Here is a 19,801-nt window from a genome sequence, read left to right as displayed (position 1 = left end):
CCGGTACCGGGAATCGAACTCATGACCTCAGGCTTGCCAGGCAAGCGCATATACCCCTGAGCTACATCCCCGGCTCAACCCTCCTTCCTTAACTTCCCAAGTGCTAGGATCATAGGCATACCCTACCACATATGGCTAAATTTTTTTTTTTCCTAGACTGGGTCTTGCTATGTAGTTCAGGCTGGCCTTGAGCTCACTGTGTAGTTCAGGCTGGCCTCAGAGTCACAGTGATCCTTCTGCCTCAGCCTCCAGAGTGCTTGGATTGCAAGTGTGTGCCACAACGCCCAGCCAAAATTGCTCTCAAATTTAAAAGGGGTGAAGGCTGGGCATGGTGGTGCACACTTATAATCCAAGCACTGAAGAGCCAGAGGCAGGAAGATTTCTTTGAGTTCAAGACCAGCCTGGGCTATATAGTGAGTTCAAGGCCAGCCTGGGCTACATAGTGAGACCTATGTTAAAAAAGGGGAGGGGGCCTAAAATCTGGAAATTGCATACTTGACATGAACAAAAGTAGTGTAGAAATTTAACATATTTTTTAAACTTTTGAGATGAGGTCTCAGTGTACTGCTCAGGCTGGCCTCTACCTCCTGGTTCCAAGAGATCCTTCAGCTCTAGCTGCCCCAGTAGCTGGAGCTACAGGTGCATGCTACCATCTAGAAAATTTAAAAATAAATTATTTTTTTGCTATTGTTTTTGAGACAGGGTCTCACTATGTAGTCCAAGCCAGTCATAAACTCACTGTATAGCCTAGGCTGGCTTTGAACACACAGTGAGCCTCCAGCCTCAGCACCACCATGCCTGGCTAAATGTAAACATTTTAAAAAGGAAACTCCAGAGTTTGAGCTGGCCACCGTGGCACATGGCTATAATTGCAGACAAATGGGAGCCTAAAACGAGAAGATCTCTAGCTCAGCCTGGGCAACTTAGTGAGATCCTGTCTCAAAAACTAAAATAAAAAGGGCTGGGGTGTAGCTCAGTGGTAGAGCACCTGCCTAGCACGTGTAAGGCTCTGGATTCAATCCTCAGTACAGACAGGAAGTAAGGAAGGGAGGGAGGGAGGGAACAAAAAAAATTCAGTTTGCACACTCAACCCGAATAATTTTTTTTTCTTTTTCTTTTTTTTTTTTTTTTTTTTTGCAGTACTGGGAATTGAACATAGGGTCTTCACACTGGGCTACATCCTCAGGACTTTTTTATTATAATTTTTATTTTATTCATTTATTTATTGTGGTACTGGAGATTGAACCTAGCTAGAGTCTCCCCACTGAGCTACATCCCTAGCCCTTTTCTTATTATTTTTTATTTTGAGACAAGTTCTCTCTGAGTTACCGAGGCTGGACTCACATTTGGAATCCTCCTGCCTAAGCTTCTCAAAAGTGCTGGCTTTATAGGTGTGCACCACCATGTCTGGCTAGTAAAATAAAATTTAAAAAATAAATAAGAGGGAGGCTGAGGCAGGAGGATTGCCGAGAGTTTGAGGACAGCTTGGACTACATAATGAGTTCAAGGCTAGCCTGAACTACGTAGAGAGCCTGTCTCAAAAAACAAAACAAAACAAACAAAAAAACAAAATAAAAAGTAAAACCTGGGACTAGGGGTGTAGTCAATGGCAGAGCAGGTGCGTAGCAGTCTCCATTACTAACAAAAAGTAAATAAATAAAATAAATAAAAATGAGCTAGGTGTAGTAGCACACATATAATCCCAACACTCAGGAAGCTGACACAGGAGGATTGCCCCAAGTTTGAGGCTAGCCAGGGCTACACAGTGAGTCTGAAAAAAACCCAACAAATTAAATAAACAATTAAAAAGTAAATCTGGTTTTTGTATACCATCTTTATAAAATGACTTGTTTGTTTTTGGGGATTGAACTCAGGACCTTCACATTGAACTCCATCCTCACCCCTTTTTATTTATTTATTGTTTGAAAGTTTCTCACTAAATTGTTTAGTTGTTCAGGCTGGGAGCAAATTTGTGATATTCCTGCCTGAGCCTCCCATTTTGCTGGGATTATAGGTGTGCATCACCACGCCCATCTTTTTGTTTGTTTTTTTGAGACAGGGTCTCTCTATGCAATTCAGGCTGGCCTTGAGCTCACTTTGTAACCCAGGCTGGCCTCAAACTCACAATGATCCTCCTGCCTCAGCCTCCTGAGTGCTGGGGTTATAGGTGTGCGCCACCATGCCCGGCTCACCACGCCCATTTTAAAATAAATTTTAAAGGGAAAATAAATAAATATATTTTCCACATTTCACTCAAAGAGCCAACAGGGTGACTTAACCAGAGGGACGCTGAGAACGGGAGGGCAAGGCACATTCACTGCACATGCTAAGAAGTATGACCCTGGAGCTTGTCTCTCCATCTCCCTGGCCCCAGGGTTCCTGTGAACAGGAAGTGCCATCTCTGGCTAACCCCCCAGCCCGGGGCCCCACCTCACCTGCTCCTCTGTGGTGTCGTCCACATCGACATCAAACAGGGAGCCCAGGTAGGCCAGGTGGAAGATGGCCAGGGCCCCAAAGAGCAAGTTTAAGGCTCGCACCCCCAGGCCCTGTGGGGGACAGATGGACATGCTTGATAGCTGCACCTGCTCTCTGTCCCACCACTGCCCGCACAGGGAAGCCCAGCGGGACACGCAAGGCACTGTGGGTCCCAGGAATAGGGATGCCCAAGTGAGACGGGAAAGAGATGTTTCAAGGAGCCTCGTACAGGAGCTCAGAGGGTGAGGGTGCTGTGAACCACGAGGACATCCAGGTTGGAGGAGATGCAAACATTCAGGTGGCGAAGCAAAAATGGTGGGGCTCTGAGCTGGGGTTTATGGTGACCAACACTGGTCCCATGTAGGAGACAAATTATATGAGGTTGTCCGTATTTCTTATGGCAAACAGTAAAAACAACAACAAAAGAAAAGCAAGTCCCTGCTATGAGCTGGAGGGCCCACATCTCCCCTGGCTTACTCTGCTCCAGCCACACTGGCCTCTCATGGTTCCGCAGACTACAGGCCTGCTCCCATGCTGGGTCCTCCGCAGAGGACGGATGCTTCCCTCCCTCAACTCAAGAACTCAAAAGTCCCCTCACCTGGGAAGCTTCCCTGTCATTAAAAGGGAAACCATCACCCCCATACTTCCCGTCTCTTTTCCCTGTGTTTAGCACTATTCACAACCTGACAGTCTATTGTTAGACTTCATTAACTTATTTTTTACTTTACTGTCTTTCCTGTTAAAATGTATGTCCCACACAAGGCCAGACTTTGGCCCATTTTGTTCACCACTGTATCTCCAGCAACCTACAACCAGCAGGTGCTCAATAACTGTTCACTGGGGGAACACGTGCCGTGTGCATACAGCAGGTGTCCAATAAATGCCTATTTGAGAAACAGATGCTAGTGAATAGAGGCGAGGACACGGGGAGGCTCTAGCCACGAGGTGGCTCTAGCACCAGAAGAGGAAGCTGGGGACCCTGTGACAGATACAAGATGGAGATAGAAGAAATGACATTTCTGAAGGGAACAGCTGGGCGCGAGGTTTCCCAGGCAGAACCCTCACCAAGCGGTGGCGGTGTGGACAGTCAGGTCGGCATGGCTTTGACAAGACGCAGGCACTGAGGATCTGAGCCAGGCGCTTCCGGAGGACTGGGTTAGTGCGGGGAGATAAGGGGATTAGGTTAGCCTCAGGGGACAGTGGCCCCAGGCCTCTTGCTAACAAGCATTCCGTCTGTCTGGGGGACAGGGCAGACGGCGGGACACTCACCATGCTCTACATAAGTGATAAACGCCAGGGACAACAGTACCGCAGCCAGGTGGAAGCTGAAGCCCTGGGGGCCGAGGGGGGAAGGAGGTGAGTGAGGAGGAGGCCCTGCCGCCCACCCAGCCCCCGCCCCGCCTTGCTCACGTGCAGGAGGGCGCTGGCTGCATAGGTGACCAGCACAGCTGAGAAGGTGCCCAGGCGGAGAGCATTCTTGAAAACATCTGGAGGGGAGAGATGCAGGTCAGGACTCCCTCTGCCATTCCCAAGAGCCGCAGGCGGATGAGAACACCCACGATGCGCTGGGGCCCCAGGGATTAAAGTCCTGGCAATGATCTCCAACTTCACAGGCCCAAATCCTAGCTCTTGATCCTCCCTGACCGCCTGCTCCGCCCACAGTCTTCCCAAGCTCAGTCAATGGCAACGCCACCCTTCCAGGACCTCGGAGCACAAGCCTCGGAATCACCCTTGATCAGCAACCTCCCCTAACCCGAATCCTTAGCGAATTTCCTGGGCTCCACCTTTAGAATTTATCCCTCCTGTCCTTGTGCCCTGCTGCCACCAATGTCACTGGCCTTGACTGCTGCTTCTGGCCTCATACCTTTGCCCTCAGTCTGTCCCCCAGCAGCCAGAGAGATCCTGTTAAAACACAGAGCCCTGCCCTGAGTAACTCCTGTCAGCCTTCGAGAAAAAGCCAAGGTCCTTTCCATAGCCCAGTGGCCCTAAGGGACCTCCTGGAGCTCATGTCCCAGCACTGGCACTCTGACTTACTCTGCCCTCTCCAGTGACCTTCTCTTTCTCCCCGCCCCACCAGGCTGCTAGGGATGGAACCCAGTGCCTGACACACACTACTCATGAGCTCCACCCCAAGCTGCAGAGACCTTCCTGCTATCCCTGACATACCAAGCAAACTTCCACCTCAGGGCATTTGCACCTGCTGCTTCCTCATCCTTTGCATTTCTCCCCTGCATATCTGCATTCTTTTCTCCTTCATCTTCCTTTGGTCTTGCTCAGATGTCATATTCTCAGTGACATTTGCCCTTGCTAATTTGTCCAAAATGGCAACTCTGCCTTGTATGCCCGCCAACATTCCTGGATTTCCTTTACCTGCTTTATTACTTTTCCTATTTATTTATTTATTTAGGTACCGAGAATCGAACTCAGGGCCTCACACTTGCCAGGTAGGCCCTGTGCCACTGAGCTACATCCTAGGTCCCATCTCTCTTTAATTTTTATTAGTACACATTTGCAGTACATAATGCTTACATTCTTTGTGTGGTGTTGTACATGCACATGACACATCTTAATTCCTTTTTCCATCCCCTTTCTCCTCCCTCCCTCTCTTAATCCCCTTCCCACTTGAGAAAGATTTATCTTATGTTTTCTTTGGTGGGGGTTTGTTTTAGTTTGCTTTAAGACAGGGTCTCACTATGTAATTCAGGCTGGTCTTGAACTCACTATGTAGCCCAGGCTGGCCTCGAACTCATGGCTATCCTCTTGCCTCAGCCTCCAAGTGCTGGGATTATAGGCATGTGCTACCACACCTGGCATCCTATATTATGTTTTATCTTGCTCTTTTTTATATTTTGGCTTTTTTATTACTTCATTATAACACTTCTCACCCTGAAGTGTGATACATTTAGTATATCTGAACTTTCTTTATTTTTCTGAGACAGGGTCTCCCTATACAGTCCAGGCTAGCCTCAAACTCATGGTGATCCTCCTGCCTCAGCCTCCTGAGTGCAGGATACAGTTGTGCTCCATCATGCTTGGGCTATATCTGAACTAGTGTGTGTTTTTTTCTTATTTATTATCTGCTCCACCACCAAATGACAGTTTCACTGAGGCAGCGATTTTGTGCATTTTTTTTTGTCCCTGCTGTATCTTTGGGGCTCAGCACACAGTAGTTGCTCAGTAAATGTCTCTTATATAAATATTTGCAAAGGCCTCCTACATTACCAACTCCCTGCAGTGGTGACTTGGTGACTCACAGTTATTTAGCCAATACGACATAGGCAGGTTCCAGCTTGTGACAACTTCCACCATTGACCGGGGTAGCTCCACGTTCAGTGGTCTGGACACTGTTAGGTCCCTGTGGGCAGAAGAGCCACGCAAACCCAATTGGGATCTCAACCCATCTTGCTGCTGTGCTTTTGTCTCAGCTGTTCCCTCTCCTGGGAGCACCCTGAACCCCCAGGAAGCACCCTGGGCAGAGCAGGCCCTCCATCCCCCCTACCATTCCAGGTGATCCTTTTCCTCGGTGAAGCCGGCACCTGCCAGTGTGGCTGTGGCCTCAGACAGAAAGCCCACAAAATAGTTGCTGAAGTGGAAAGAGACTGCACTCTCGTAGGCTCGCAGCCACCTGGGGAGGAAAGGGCAGGAGAGAGGGATGAGCCCAGGCCCCCCCCCCCGTGACCCCCGCCATGTGTCACCGTCCCCAGTCTCGCTTGGTGGACTCACCTTACTATGGTGCCCCTAGGGCCCCCAGGGGTCAGGAAGGCAGCAGAGAAGAAAGAAAAGAGCATCAGAGAGGTGCTGGCCCATGGGCAGAGTTGCTCATAGATAAGACAGACAGACGGAGTGGAGTGGCAAAAGAGGCTGACTATGACGGTTACCCGCACGCAGACACCCGCAGGCGGTTGGTTTCATGTGTCCCACACAAATTTATGAGCTGTCCCGTGATATGACACAGCCCTGCGCGCTAGAACACCACAGTGATAGCCAAAAAGGCTATTGGACTCCCAACCTTGACACTCTTTTACCAGACTCAGTAACCATAAGTCCGTCAAAACCCTTAAGTGAGGCTCTGAGACCATTTAGCGTGCGTGAAAATAAGCCACACACACACACACACACACACACACACACACACACTTTCTGTCAATTTTACAATCAGACATGGCCAAAACCAGGCAGCGTCCTGCACTGGCCGAAGCATAAGGTCTGAAAGTAGGCCCAGGACTCATGCCTGGCTGCTTAGCTGGGTGACAGTGGTCAAGTCACTGGGCTGTTTGCAAACTCATTCATCATCAGATATAATTAGCAGCTGGTGAAGGGAGGAGAGGCCAGATCCAATCCTAGGTCAAAGCAGAGGCAGACAGTCAGTCCTGCAGACAGGTGCAGGCTCCTAGTTGGTCACAAAACCCTGCAGCTAGCCAATACCAAGCAGTGACAGAAGGAAGACAGACAGGCAGGGTCAATCACAGACAGGCACACAGCATGCTACAGCCAGACCAGAGGTACAGCTGAACCGGAATCACCCTCCCAGACCTACCCTATCCAATGACAGCCACACACCCCATCAGTGCCAATGACACAGCCAGCCAGAACTCTCGATTCCACGTATGGGAGTCAGGGGCCATAGGCAAACAACCCACACATCCCCCTAGCCAGAGACACAGACAGGACAGAATCACCAACTAACGCACACTCGCCACTCCCAATTATGGCCACATAACTTGCTCCTAACTATGAAAGAGATGAACAAATGGACAGCCAGACACATGGTATGTATCCCAGTGTTAGTCACATAGTCACAGAGCCAATCTTGGGCAAGCAGACAGCCACAGACAGACACCTGGTCTCTGTCTAGCCACAGGGTGGATGGTCAGGTAGACTCAGACTTCTGGAAGCAAGTGGTCCTAGGCTCTGCCCCACCCCTGGGCACTCCCCTCGCCCTCGGTACCTGCCCTCATTTACCTGGCTTTGCGTTTCTTGCTGTAGCAACAGAAGAGGACAGAAGCATTAAGAGACACGCTCAGAACTGGGGAGAGCCCAGGCCCCTACCCAACCCCCTCACTGCTGGGCTGGGGCTTCAAAGGCTGTGCTCACTTTCGAAGGAGGCGGTCACCGTCGAGGGGGATGAAGTAGGGGAAGAGGTAGGGGCCCACACAAGTGGACAGTACAAGGCACAGCAGGGCCAGCGCCAGGCTCCGGGCCACCTTCTGCAGCCATTGGCGGCTCTGTAGGGATGAAGGCTCCATAAGCACTGCCCTCTGGTGGCTCCCACAGCCCCTGCCCACCTGTCTACCCAGGACCTCACCATTGGGCGGCCTTGGACAGCCTGTAGATAGCTGTGGAAGGGTATCCAGGGCCCAAAGACGATGGTACCCACGAAGTAGAGGTAGCCCATGAACTCCACAGGTGAGGGCACGGCACCCACCTCGCCCCGGTCCAGGTCAAAGCCCAGAGACACCGCCTTCATGGCCACAATCATCTGGGCCCCTATGTATGGGGCCCACGGTCAAGTGGATGGGCAAGAGAGCAGGTCAGCACGGAGGGAACGAGGACACCAGGTGTGAGGTTGGAGGCAAAGGGGGTACGCCGGCAGGCATGCAGATGCAGGGATAGAGGGGCGGGTGGGCAAGTGAGCCAGGACAGGCGTACATCCTGACTCAAGAATGTCAGGCACATACGTGACAGAGGGCGCTCAGACTTGTAGAGCAAAACATGGTAGAGAGAGCGGGGGGGGGGGTAGTGTGAGGCCTGCGTTTGTCGGGTGGTGGACAGAAGTGGAGGAAAGATCAGGGAGGGGCAATGATGAATCCCGGCGGGGACAAGCGGGCCGGAGCCCGGCTGCCTACCTCGCATCTTGTGCCATGTCACGGTGTCCACCATGTGCATCTCACTGAGGGGAAAGGTGCTGGACTTGGCCCCACAACCCCCATGGTCCCTGAGACCATGGAGGGGGGACATCAAGGTGCCAGAGGGTTCCCCGTTCCCTTGTCCTGCACAGCCTCATGGCAGAAAGTTGTCCCGGGCTCCCTCCTCTAGAGGAAGCCCGTGCCCACCTGTCCTGTGTGGCGTGGTGGAAGGACAAGACTCGCAGGTCCCCCCTTCCGGGAACTCTCCACACCCTCCCTTTTCAGGACCTCTGCCTAGAACAGCTCTCCCAGACACGCTTCTCTCTCCTCGGACTCCCTAAACCTCCCCATCTCCAACGGCCACGCCAGGAGCCTCAGAGACCCACCCACACTTCTGCCCACAGTGTGAGGACGAGGAAGCACAGGCGTACCCCATGAGCAGGTAGATGAGGATGGTGACGGAGAGGAAGACACCGCGATGGGACGAGTGTCGGCAGAGGAAGAGCACGAGGTAGCACAGGAGGCTCAGCAGCACGACCCAGACCATGTGCAGCTGGAAGAAGTGGTAGAGGCTGAAGAAGCCGCCTGCCACGGTGCTTGCATGCTTCAGGTAGGATGGCAACCCTTTGGGGGAGAGGGAGAGAGGGAACAGAGAGAGAGAAAGAGAGAGGGAGAGAGAGTGGGAGGGAGAGAACAAGAAAGGGCAGGTTGGTGGGCTGGCAGGAGGGGGAAGAAGACATGGGCACAGGGTACAGCCTAGAAGCCACAATGTGGTGGGACTGAAGGGGGCCCGTAACTGATATTGGGGAGCTGGAGAGGGTGGCAGGGTCTGAGTTTAAAAAAGAAGAAACATCTCCAAAGGACATTCTGGGGACCCTGGAAGAACTTGAAATGTCAGTTTATGTTGGATAGTATTTTTGTATCTGGGGTATGGCAGTGCATGCCGATAATTCCAGCACTCAGGAACCTGAGGCAGGAGGATTGCTTGAGTTTGAGGCCATCCTAAGCTACATAGTGAGTTCAAGGCCAGTCTGAACTACAAAACAAGACCCTGTCTCAAAAAAAATATATTATTCCATTCACATTAAAATTCTAGAGAGTATAGCCGGGTGTAGTGGAGCTCGCCTGTAATCCCAGCACTCGGGAGGCTGAGGCAGGAGGATCGTTGTGAGTTTGAGACCAGCCTGGGCTACAAAGTGAGCTCAAGGCCAGCCTGAACTGCACAGCGAGACCCTGTCTCAAAAAGATTAAAAAAAAAAATTCTAGAGAGTGATGATTAAAGCTATAGTTGTGGGAAAATGTCCTTTTTATTGGTGGCCATACGCTAAAGGATTTGGGCCAAAGGGTCATGATATCAGCAGGTTAGTCAAGTGATTCAGGAAGGCGATAGATAGATAGACAGATAGACAGACAGACAGATAAAGCAAGCTATTATGTCGAAATGCTAACAGTTGGAGAATCTTTTGAAGCATATATGGGTGTTCATTGTACTATTTTTTTCAACTTTTCGGTAGCTTTGAAATATGTCAAAATAATCTGGGAGGAGCCCAGCTTGGTAGTGTACGCCTGTAATCCCAGCACTTGGGAGGCTGAGGCAGGAGGATCTCTTTGAGTTCGAGGCCAGCCTGGGCTACATAGTGAGTTCGAGGCCAACCTGGACTACATAGTGAGACCTTGTCTTAAAAACAACAAAAACAATAAATAAATAAAATAACCTGGGGCTGGGGATTTAGCTCAGTGGCACAGTGCCTGCCAGGCAAGCGCAAGGCCGTGAGTTCGATTCCCGGTACCAGAAAAAAAAACAAATAAAATAAAATAACCTCGGAGGCCAGGGATGTAGCTCAGTGGTACAGTGCTTGCCTAGCATGTGTGAGGCTCTGGGTTAGATGCCAAGCACCACAAAATAATAATACTAACACACCTGCGAAAAAACAAAACATCCACTTAAAATAAAAAGAAAAAAAAAACAGTAGAGCTTTTGAATGTTAGATTTCCAGAAATCTCTGCATCCTATAGGAACTCTGGGGACGTGGAACCTTATCCTTTGAATCTAGGCTTGCTATGATTCTGGAAACATTCCACAATCTTAGAATCCAGAAATTTCGCCATGCCCCTATTCTAGAAATCCAGAATGCCAACATTTTGAAAGCCTAGAATGTGAGAATCTCAACTCAGAATTTCCATAGGCTGTAAGCATGGTACTCTGATTTTCCATAACCCTGTGGCATCAGCATTCCAGAATACCCTTGGGATGTAGATATTTCAGGATCCCAAGATCCAAGAACCTCAGCTTTCCAGAATCCTAGAACTCACGAATACTGAAGGGCATGACTCAGTATGATAGGATGTGGCTTGGCACGGCTTAGCACGTGGTGGCTGGGCACAGTAGGATGTGGTAAGGCAGCATGAAGCTTGGGCTGGTAGGATGTGATGGGGCTGAACACGTCCGGGCCTAGCTTGGCATGGCAAAATGTAGCAGGGTGAGGTGCAGCTTAATATGGATGAACACGCAGATATGGCACAGTCCAGTGTGGCGGCACACGGTGTGCAAGGCACTTACCCAGCCTCCAGAGGAGGCGGCAGGCGAGGCAGATGGCAAGGAGCAGCCAGATCTGGTCAAGGCCCTGCTGGACAGTAGGCAGGAGACAGCCCTGCAGTAGCTGCTGGAAAAATTCTTGGCGGCTGAAGGTGGCCATTGTGGACCCCCACAGACAGGTGAACAGATGGACAGATCTGCCAAGGGGGGGACACAGAGAGGGCAGGATGTCCGTGTGGCTGCCCATGCCCAAGGAGATGGACTTAAGCATCTAATTTCAGATTGGTACTACTGAGCTCGCAGCTGGTACTGGGGGCCTGGGGAAGGATGTGAACATCAGGTACATCAGACTGAGCCACCAACCGTGCACGGGAGTGCGTGCTCTGGGTGCACGAGCACAACTGTGACCTGTGGTGAATGAACGCCCGTGTATCTTGAATGATGTGAACAGTTCGGTGGGATGATGATCAAATGATGTGCATTCTAGGCCCACAAATCAAAAGGAGCAGGGGAAGGGGGCTCTGGTTTCCAGGTACAGTTGCTCTGTGTGGAGGGCAGGGGGGGATTCTGTGACACTCAAGGGCCGTGTGCATCTCTTCTTGTATGGATGGGGGTATCCTGCATCTTCCGTGCTGCCCATCTCACTCCCACCCAGCAAAAGGGCTCCAACAAATCCCTGCCCAGGTCCAGGGACTGCAGGGAGGGGAGAGGTTGGCAGAGAACAAACACACCAGGAGCGGGACTGGGAAGGTGATGCGGAGGGGGTCCCAGGACGTGAGCTCAGATTGGTGCGGGGGGGACCTACTCAAGGATAGGCGCAGGGAGCGGCGTGCACACCACTGGTGACCTACCTGGCAGGAAGAAAACCGTGATCCTGGGGGCCAGGACGCGCTGCCGCCGTTGCCACTATAGCCTCCTCCTCCCGGCAGCCTCCCCCGCAGGCCACAAGGCCGGGACCAACAGCGGCTCCCAGGCCGGTGAGGTGAAGCTGGCCCTTTAAATCCCGGGGTGGGCCGGCAGCCGGGCTTGGCCAATCGGAGAGCTGGAGCGGGGCGGGGACCGGGAGGGGGAGCGGGAGGATTACGGGGATCCGGGCGCGGGAGGACGTTGGCACGCAGGGGTTAGCGCGCGCACTTTTTCCCGTCTGCTGGGTTCCAGCCCCGGTACCCTCGCGAGGGAGGTTTTCTGATCTCCAAGAACAAACTTCCGAATGGCCAAATTTCTAATCCTAGGGAATGAAGTGGGAAAGATCGGGGGAGGGAGGAGCAGCCTCGAAGTCCTCTCCCCATGCGTACCCACGCACGTCCTCTCCACTTGCTGTGGCCCCGTTTCACAGATGGCAAACTAGAGCGAGGCCTGGCTATCTCCATCCTTTGAGACAGCTGACGGAATTTCCAGCCCTCCCCACCCTCAGGGGCCGGCGGGGAGTGTTTATAGGTAATGACTGTCACCTCAGAGGACACAGCAGGCGCCTGTGCTTCCCCTGAGGGCTAGCCGGAGGCGCTTGGCTTATCAGTAACTGATTTGCCGGCTTATTCCCCCACCTCCCTCGACCCTGGACTAAGGTGACTCCGCTGACTAGTGAGCGATCATGCGAAGCTCTGGAGGCTAGCGGGGAGCGCTTCTACAGGGGAGATTTAAACCAGGCGCAGTGGCACATGCCTGCAATTTCAGTACCGAGCGAGGCAAGCGGGAGGATTCACAACTTCGAGTGCTGTCTGAGCAACTTAGTAAGACCCTAAAATTAAAAAAAATGAAATAAACCGGGCGTGGTGTCGCATGCCTGTAATCCGAGCACTCGGGAGGCCGAGGCAGGAGGATCGCTGCGAGTTCGAGGTCAGCTTGGGCTACATAGTGAGTTCAAGGCCACCCTTGACTGCATAGTGCGACCCTGTCTCAAAATAAAATAAATTAAATTAAATTAAAAAATGAAATGGGCTGAGGTTATAGATCGGTGGCAGAGTGCCCCACAATTCAATCCCCAGTACCCCAAAGGAGGGAGGTCATTTACAAAGCACTTACAGTAGCCCCCGCAAAGATCGTACAGGGCTCTCTGAGCCGAACCACTAAGGATTTATGCAGCACCCGACCCAGCAGCTTCTGGGTATTCTGCTCTATTCCTAGGCTGATGAAGGGCCGCCCCCAACTTTTTTTTTTTTTTTTTTTTCAAAGGAGAGCTTCTTTTCCCAAAACAACATTTATTGGCTGCTAGGGTGCTTAGCACTGATGGGGGTGAAGAAGGAAGCCCAGGTCAAGCTGGACCCCACCCTGACCCCAGGAGCTAAGGAAAAGGAATTCTAATAGATTAATGCCTACCTGTGTGGAGTTAAGGAAGGCATGCCCAGTTTCCCGGGGCGGTGGGCCAGCACTCCGCCGTTGATCTACACCCTAGCATAACCTCCCTCCACCCTCTCTGCCTCTCTCCATCTGAAAGAGGCTTTGTTTATTAGGATTTAGGTTGCAGCATAAGGTCTAGGAACAGTGCACAGACTGACCCCGCCCCCTGCCCTTTTCTGGTGGTACTGGGGATTGAATCCAGGGCCTTTGGACTGAGCTACATCTCCAGACCTTTTTTATTTACTTACTTATTTTGTTTGTTTGTTTTTCTTGTCTTTTCAGACAAGGTCTTGCTATGTAGTCAGGCTGGCTTTGAACTCACAGCAATCTCCCTTTTCAGCCTCTCAAGTGCTAAGATCAGAGGAATACACTGCCATTCCTGGCTGATTTTTAGTTTAAAAGGGGTCTCCCTAAATTGCTAAATTGCCCAGGTTGGGCTTGAATTTGTGAACCTCCTGCCTCAACCTCCTAGAGTGTTGGGATTACAGGTGCATACCACAATGCCTGGTGTAAAAAGTACTTATAAAAACACATGCTTGAGCAGGGTGTGGTGGCACATACCAGTGATCCCAGCACTTGTGAGGCAAAGTCAGGAGGTTCACAATTCAAGTCCAACCTGAGCAATTCAGCAATTGAGCAAGACCCCTTTTAAACCCAAACCAGCCAGATACGTTGGTGCACACCTCTAAGCCCAGCACTTAGGAGGCTAAGACAGAGGATTGCTGTGAGTCTGAGGGCTGCCTGGGCTACATAGTGAGACCTTGTCTCAAAAAAATACATGCTTGAAGCCTTGGGTTCAGTCCCCAGCACCACAAAAATAAATAAGAAGTACAAAGAAGAAAAGCTGTTCTTCACAAAAGAAACCAGTCTAATCTGGGCATAATGGTAACAAGCCTGTAATCTCAGCTATTTGAGAGGCCCAGGCAGTAGAATCACAAATTCAAGGGCAGTCTGGGCCTTTTAGCAAGACTCTGTCTCAAAAAAAAATTTAAAGGCTGGAGATGTAGCTCAGCATTCCCTGGGTTCAGTCCCCAGCACCACAACAAACCAATAACAGAAAAAAGAAAAGGTCAACATCAGAGAAGGCTGCTCTGTGCCATGGCGAATTAAACCAAAACCAAGACTAATCTGTAATTTTGTCTGATCACAATCTCATGAACATTGTTTAGACCAAAAAGAAAAGACTGAATGTCCTCCAAGCCTGCCAAACCTGGCTGATAAGCTGTTCTGTTTTTTCCTGAGGTGCTCTGTATGGAGCTCAGGGCCTTGTACATGTTGGGCAGGTGCTCTGTCACTGGGCTACACCTCTAGCCCCAACCTGGCTGATACATAACTTCACTATCTGTTACAGCTTTAATCCTCTCTAATCCACTTCTTAGACAAAATTCATTGAGATACCTAATCATAGACTTGCCCTCACTTCCTATCCAGAGCAAATCCCTGCTTTCTCTGCTTCCCTTCTGAGGGAGTAGGTTGGGGTTTTTGAGACAGGGTCTTCTATGTAGCCCAGATTGACCTCAAACTTGCAGTGATCCTTCTGCCTTAGCTTCCCAAGTGCTGAGATTACAGCCGTGTGCCATTATGTCTGCTTTATCCCTGCTTCCTTCAGCCTTCACCTGGACCATGCTCAGTGGAGTGTACCTGTAGTTCCAGCTACTCAAGAGGCTGAGGCCCTGTCTCAACACGCACGCACACACACACAGAGCTGGGAGTGAAATTCAGCAGAGTGCTGGGGGCTGGATGAGTAACTGGGATTGAACCAAGGGCCTTCCTACGGAGCTATATTCTGAAATCATTTTTATTTTTGAGGCAGGGTCTTGCTAAGTCACTAAATTGCCTAGCCTGAGCTCTATCTTGTGATTATACTGTCTCAGCCACTTGGGGTACACATACCTGATGCCTGCCCTTGTGTCAGGTCCCTGGCCTGTGTCCCCAGAGTGCAGGTGTGGATCAGAGCTCAGGGTTGTGTCTGCATGTTCACCCTCTTTGCAAACATCCATTTGTCTATCTGTCTGTCCATCTCAGGGGCAGTGGCTTTGAGTGGCATCCTTCCTGAGGTTTAGGCTGTCCTATCCTTTCCTTTCTTTTTTGTAGTATTGGGGATTGAGCCCAGGGCCCACACACTAAACTACATCTCCAGCCCCCTTTTTATTATTTATTTATTCACATTTTTTTCCTAAATCAGGGTCTCACTACATAGTTCAGGCTGACCTTGAACTCACTAAGTAGCCAGGCTGGCCTCAAAACTTCACAGAGATCCTCTTGCCTCAGCCTCCTGAGTGCTGAGATTACAGGCATGTGCCACCATGCCTGGTTTACTGTATTTTTTATTTTGAGACAGGGTCTCACTAAGTCACTCAGTTGCCCAGGCTGGCCTTGAGTTTGTTTTTTTTTTTTTTTTTGGCCTTGAGTTTGTAATCCTACTGCCCCAGCCTCCCAGAGAAGGTTTACAGGTGTGCACCACCATGGCAGGCTTTTGTTCCCCTTTAAATTGCAGGCTGGAGATTGGCATATGTGTCTCCCCAGGCCTTGAGCAAGAGCCTGCTGGCCACCCCATACCTCTAGTGGCATACTCTGGGTGCTGCGTTTTTTTATTTTTTAATTTTGCAAAAGCCATCTGGCCCCATGGTCAGAATTAAAGGTCCTTTTTGGCTTTCCACTGGCAACCTCCGCCTTGGTCCTCCATCCACCCTCTGCCTCAGCCCTACTGATTGTCTCTTCTGCCTCCCGGGGCTGAGCTACACTGTGTGTGCTGTCCTTCCTCCTCTCTCCTGGCAAACACAGACAGGTCTGTCAGCACGTAGCTGTCACTGGCATAGTCAAGTGCTCCCTGGGGTGCCCACAGCATTGGTCACAGAATCAGGCCATGAGATGATCTGGGGACATCTCTCCTGCTAGAGTGAGAGGCTTGAGGGCAGGGGCAGATAGAGCGCGTCTCTGTGCTCCCAAGGCTGGTCCCAGCAGCATCGGGAACGTGGGTGACAAATGAGGGGCACGGAGATATGGAGCGTGTAGGCGCGTGCGTGCTGGGTGGCTGAGGGGGTGCACTGTGCGTGGGTGGAATTTAGGCAGAGTGGCCCAAGGAAGAGGGGCTCTGGTGGGACCTCCAAGTCCCTAGGGACTTGGCTGCTCAAAGGCAGCCGGAGATGGGAGTGACGCCTTCCTCCCCAGCTCCAGTCCGTGGCGAGCAGATGGCCTTTCTGGCACACTGCAGCTCGCGCTCTGCTGCGCCCTTCCTCTGAGGGATCTGTCTGTGCCCTGGTCAGTCTGTCAGCCTGGCTCTGCTCCAAAGCTGTTGTCTCCTGCCTCTCGTTTCCTTCTCTCCCTTTCTCATCAGCTTCCTCCCTCTCTCTTCCTCCTTTTTCTTCCCTCTCTGTCTCTGTTGCTTTGTCTGTCTTTCTCTTTCTCTCTGTCTCTCTATCTCTCTGTGTCTCTGCCTCTGTGTCTCTGTGCCTGTGTCTCTCTGTGTCTGTGTCTGTCTGTGTCTCTGTCTCTCTTTTCTGTCTGTCTATCTCTCTCTCTCATGCTGGGGTAGAACCTAGGACCAGGGCCAAGCATCAGTCTGTAAAACTGATTTTTAAGAAGAGGACGTTCTCTTCTGGACCATGAGCGACGCTTTGTACGTGAGAAGGCTGCAGGGAGGGACCAGGAAGCAGACGGGACAGCTGAGAACGTTAGAACAGTCGTCACCCTGCTTTTCCACCCACGCACAGTGCACCCCCTCAGCCACCCAGCACGCACACGCCTACACGCTCCATATCTCCGTGCCCCTCATTTGTCACCCACGTTCCCGATGCTGCTGGGACCAGCCTTGGGAGCACAGAGACGCGCTCTATCTGCCCCTGCCCTCAAGCCTCTCACTCTAGCAGGAGAGATGTCCCCAGATCATCTCATGGCCTGATTCTGTGACCAATGCTGTGGGCACCCCAGGGAGTACTTGACTACGCCAGCCGCCTGTGAGGCTTTGCCTTTTTCAGATTGCCTCTGCCACAAACATGTCTCCCCATTCTGGAAGTCATTAGATTTTTTTTTTTTTTTTGAGACAGGGTCTCAAATGTCGTTCAGGCTGGCCTTGAACTCACTATGTAACACACAAGTTGGTCTCAAACTCACAGTGATTCTCCTGCCTTCCTGAGTGCTAGGATTACAGGCATGCAGCACCACACCCCACTTATTGGCATTTTAATGTGAATTAACTTTCCATTTGTCACGGATGACAGAATTGCTGGTGGCTAAGAGAGATGGAACAACTTGGTGGCCCACAATTCTAAACTTCCAGCACATGCCTATAACCCCAGCTCCTTGGGAGGCTGAGGCAGGAGGATCTCAAGTTTGAGCCTAGCCTGGGCAACTTAGTGACTTTTTTTGTTGGTTGTTTTGTTTTGTTTTTCTGGTACAAGGAATCAAACTCATGACCTTGCGCTTGCCAGGCAGGCACTGTGCCACTGAGCTAAATCCCCAGCCCCGGCTTTTTTATTTTTGTACCGGGAATCGAACTTAGGACCTTGTGCTTGCCAGGCAGACGCTTGTGCTGATGAATTATATCCCTGGCCCAACTTAGTGACTTTGTGAGATCCTGTCTCAGAATAAAAAAATAAAAAGGATTAGAGATGTTGCTCAGTGTGGGTTTGATGCTTAGGTTTGATGCCTGGTACTGAAAAAAGACAAAAACAAAAACAAAATAAAACTGAAGACCTCCAAACAGTGGGCAGAAGAGGACTAGGTCTGCCAGCAGTTTTCCTTTTTTCTTTTCTATTTTCATTTGCTGCTTTTTTTTTTTTTCTGGGCTTTTTGAGACAGGTCTTGTTATGCAGTTCAGCCTGGCCTTAAACTCACTTTGTAGCCCAGGTTGGTCTTGAACTCACAACGATCCTTTTGCCTCAGCCTCCCCAGTGCTGGGATTACAGGCGTGCGCCACCACACCCGGCTCTATTTTCATTTGATTAAACACTTCATTTAATTCTCAATCAGCTTTAGGAGGCAGACACTGTCACCTCTGAGAGAAACTGAGGCTGACAGGAGCGGGCTCACCTGCCCAAGCTCAAAGCTAGGCAGAGACGCCACGGTTAATTTAACTCAAAACCTCCAGTAGGACGGGGTCCAAATATACACAGCCCGCTCTCATCAAGTGGGTAAACTGAGGCAAAAGCAGTGAACCGCGTGGCTCCAGGTGACACGGTACAATCCGAACACAGGCGAACCCAACATCGGCGCCCCGGATCCGGATCCGAATCCAGATGCGGCCCGCGGCACAGTGGATACTGTGCAGCTGGGGAAACAGGCCTGTGCACAGCAGGAGTGCCCAGATGTGGCCAGCGGCACGCCCCACCTCATGGCAACCCCGGAGCCACACCCGACCGGCTTGGCTCTCCCGCAGCCCAGTCCCCAGCCCCACCCTAAACAGCCCCGGCTTCTGTGGCAGCGGTACCTGCACATCTGGCAGGCTTGCTCGCGCTTCCGGGATGGCAGCCGCATGTCCTGACGCCATCGTCCTGACGCCATAGCGCACCCTGTGAGCGAGAGTGCATGGCGACCGCATACTCTGGAGCCTGACTTGCTTACTGCCAGCAGTTTTCCTGAAAGATTCAGTGGTGGCCTCCTACAGCAGGCACTCGTTACTTTTGCCCACTCTCTAGTTTCTTTCTCTCCCTTTCTTTTCTTTTTATGTATTTATTTTTTGTGATGCTAGGGCTGGCACCCAGGGCCTGACACTCGCTAGGTAAGTGCTTTCCTACAGAGCTCCACTCTCACTCCCTCCGGTATTAGGCAGGGTTTGAGCTTGCGAGCCTCTTCAGCCTCTCTAAATGTGGGCTTCCAGCCGCTGCGCCGTGCATCTATTTCCTTTTGATAATATACTTCATCTTGCTCACTGCATGTGGCTGTGTTTGGTTTGGTTTTTGTTTTTGCAATAGTGGGGATTGAACCCAGGAAGTGCAAAGCCACATCCCTAGCCCTTTTATTTTTTATTTTTTGAAACAGGGTCTTCCTAAATTGCTCAGGTTGGCCTTGTACTTTCAAGCTTTTTGCCTCAGCCTCCTGAGTAGCTGCGATTACAGGTGTGCACCTCCAAGCTTGGCTTGCACGTAGTTTCTGTGGGGTTAGATTAGCCTGGCCAACCAGAGCAATGTGTCATCTTGAGTACAGATTCGGGAAGGGGTGTGTGACCCAAGCCAGGCCGCACAAACTGCCGCTGGCACTGAAGGAATGAAATGGTTTCTCTGCGGCTTAGGGCTCCTTCCTGTTCCCCGGGAGGGGCTGCTGGGGCCCAGGCAGAGACAGGAGGTGCTGTGCTTATCCAGAGCCCAGACATCTCCCACTGTCTGGCAACTCCCTTCTACCCACACAGGCTGGACTCGTATTTCTGCCATTTGCAAGGCACAGTTCCCAGAGAAGTCCTCTGCTCTCCTGCCCTCTCAGCCCAGATGGGCAATCTTCCCACTTTGCACACTGGTCAGCGCTCGCCAGTGGTGTAGGCAGGAGACTTGACTGGAAGGGACCCCTCAGGCCATGGAATGCATCCCGTGGGGATTAAACGCAGGCCCCTTGCTCTGAGCCACCTTCCCACTCTTCTTTATTTTGAGATGAGGGTCTCTTTTTTTTTTTTTTT

The 19,801-nt window shown here is 51.2% G+C and overlaps 1 protein-coding gene across 6 annotated transcripts in view; it reads right to left on the bottom strand.

The window, feature by feature from the left end:
- The window catches only part of Porcn (porcupine homolog (Drosophila)), a 15,706-nt gene extending 3,067 nt beyond the window's left edge, over window positions 1-12,639 (bottom strand). The window contains exons 1-14 of one of the 6 annotated variants that reach the window (XM_013508161.1): window positions 11,709-12,635; window positions 10,882-11,054; window positions 8,753-8,945; window positions 8,322-8,365; window positions 7,781-7,962; window positions 7,570-7,700; window positions 7,438-7,455; window positions 6,199-6,213; window positions 5,975-6,100; window positions 5,730-5,830; window positions 3,886-3,962; window positions 3,745-3,808; window positions 3,541-3,626; window positions 2,436-2,546 (exon numbers count right to left, since the gene is read on the bottom strand). In XM_013508161.1, the coding sequence (XP_013363615.1) occupies window positions 2,436-2,546; window positions 3,541-3,626; window positions 3,745-3,808; window positions 3,886-3,962; window positions 5,730-5,830; window positions 5,975-6,100; window positions 6,199-6,213; window positions 7,438-7,455; window positions 7,570-7,700; window positions 7,781-7,962; window positions 8,322-8,365; window positions 8,753-8,945; window positions 10,882-11,017 (1,284 nt within the window). In that variant the 5' untranslated portion in view covers window positions 11,018-11,054; window positions 11,709-12,635. Of the gene's footprint in view, window positions 1-2,435; window positions 2,547-3,540; window positions 3,627-3,744; window positions 3,809-3,885; window positions 3,963-5,729; window positions 5,831-5,974; window positions 6,101-6,198; window positions 6,214-7,437; window positions 7,456-7,569; window positions 7,701-7,780; window positions 7,963-8,321; window positions 8,366-8,752; window positions 8,946-10,881; window positions 11,055-11,708 lie in introns of those variants that run through there. The other 5 variants (XM_013508164.1, XM_013508162.1, XM_005411256.2 and 2 more) reach the window with 5 other exon arrangements.
- Between the last annotated feature and the right edge of the window lie 7,162 nt (window positions 12,640-19,801).

Source organism: Chinchilla lanigera, unplaced genomic scaffold, assembly GCF_000276665.1.
Source record: "Chinchilla lanigera isolate Chin_1 unplaced genomic scaffold, ChiLan1.0 scaffold00142, whole genome shotgun sequence".
Classification (NCBI taxonomy): domain Eukaryota; kingdom Metazoa; phylum Chordata; class Mammalia; order Rodentia; family Chinchillidae; genus Chinchilla; species Chinchilla lanigera.
Note: the sequence above shows the minus strand (reverse complement) of the source record. Positions and strands in the feature narration are given on the sequence as shown.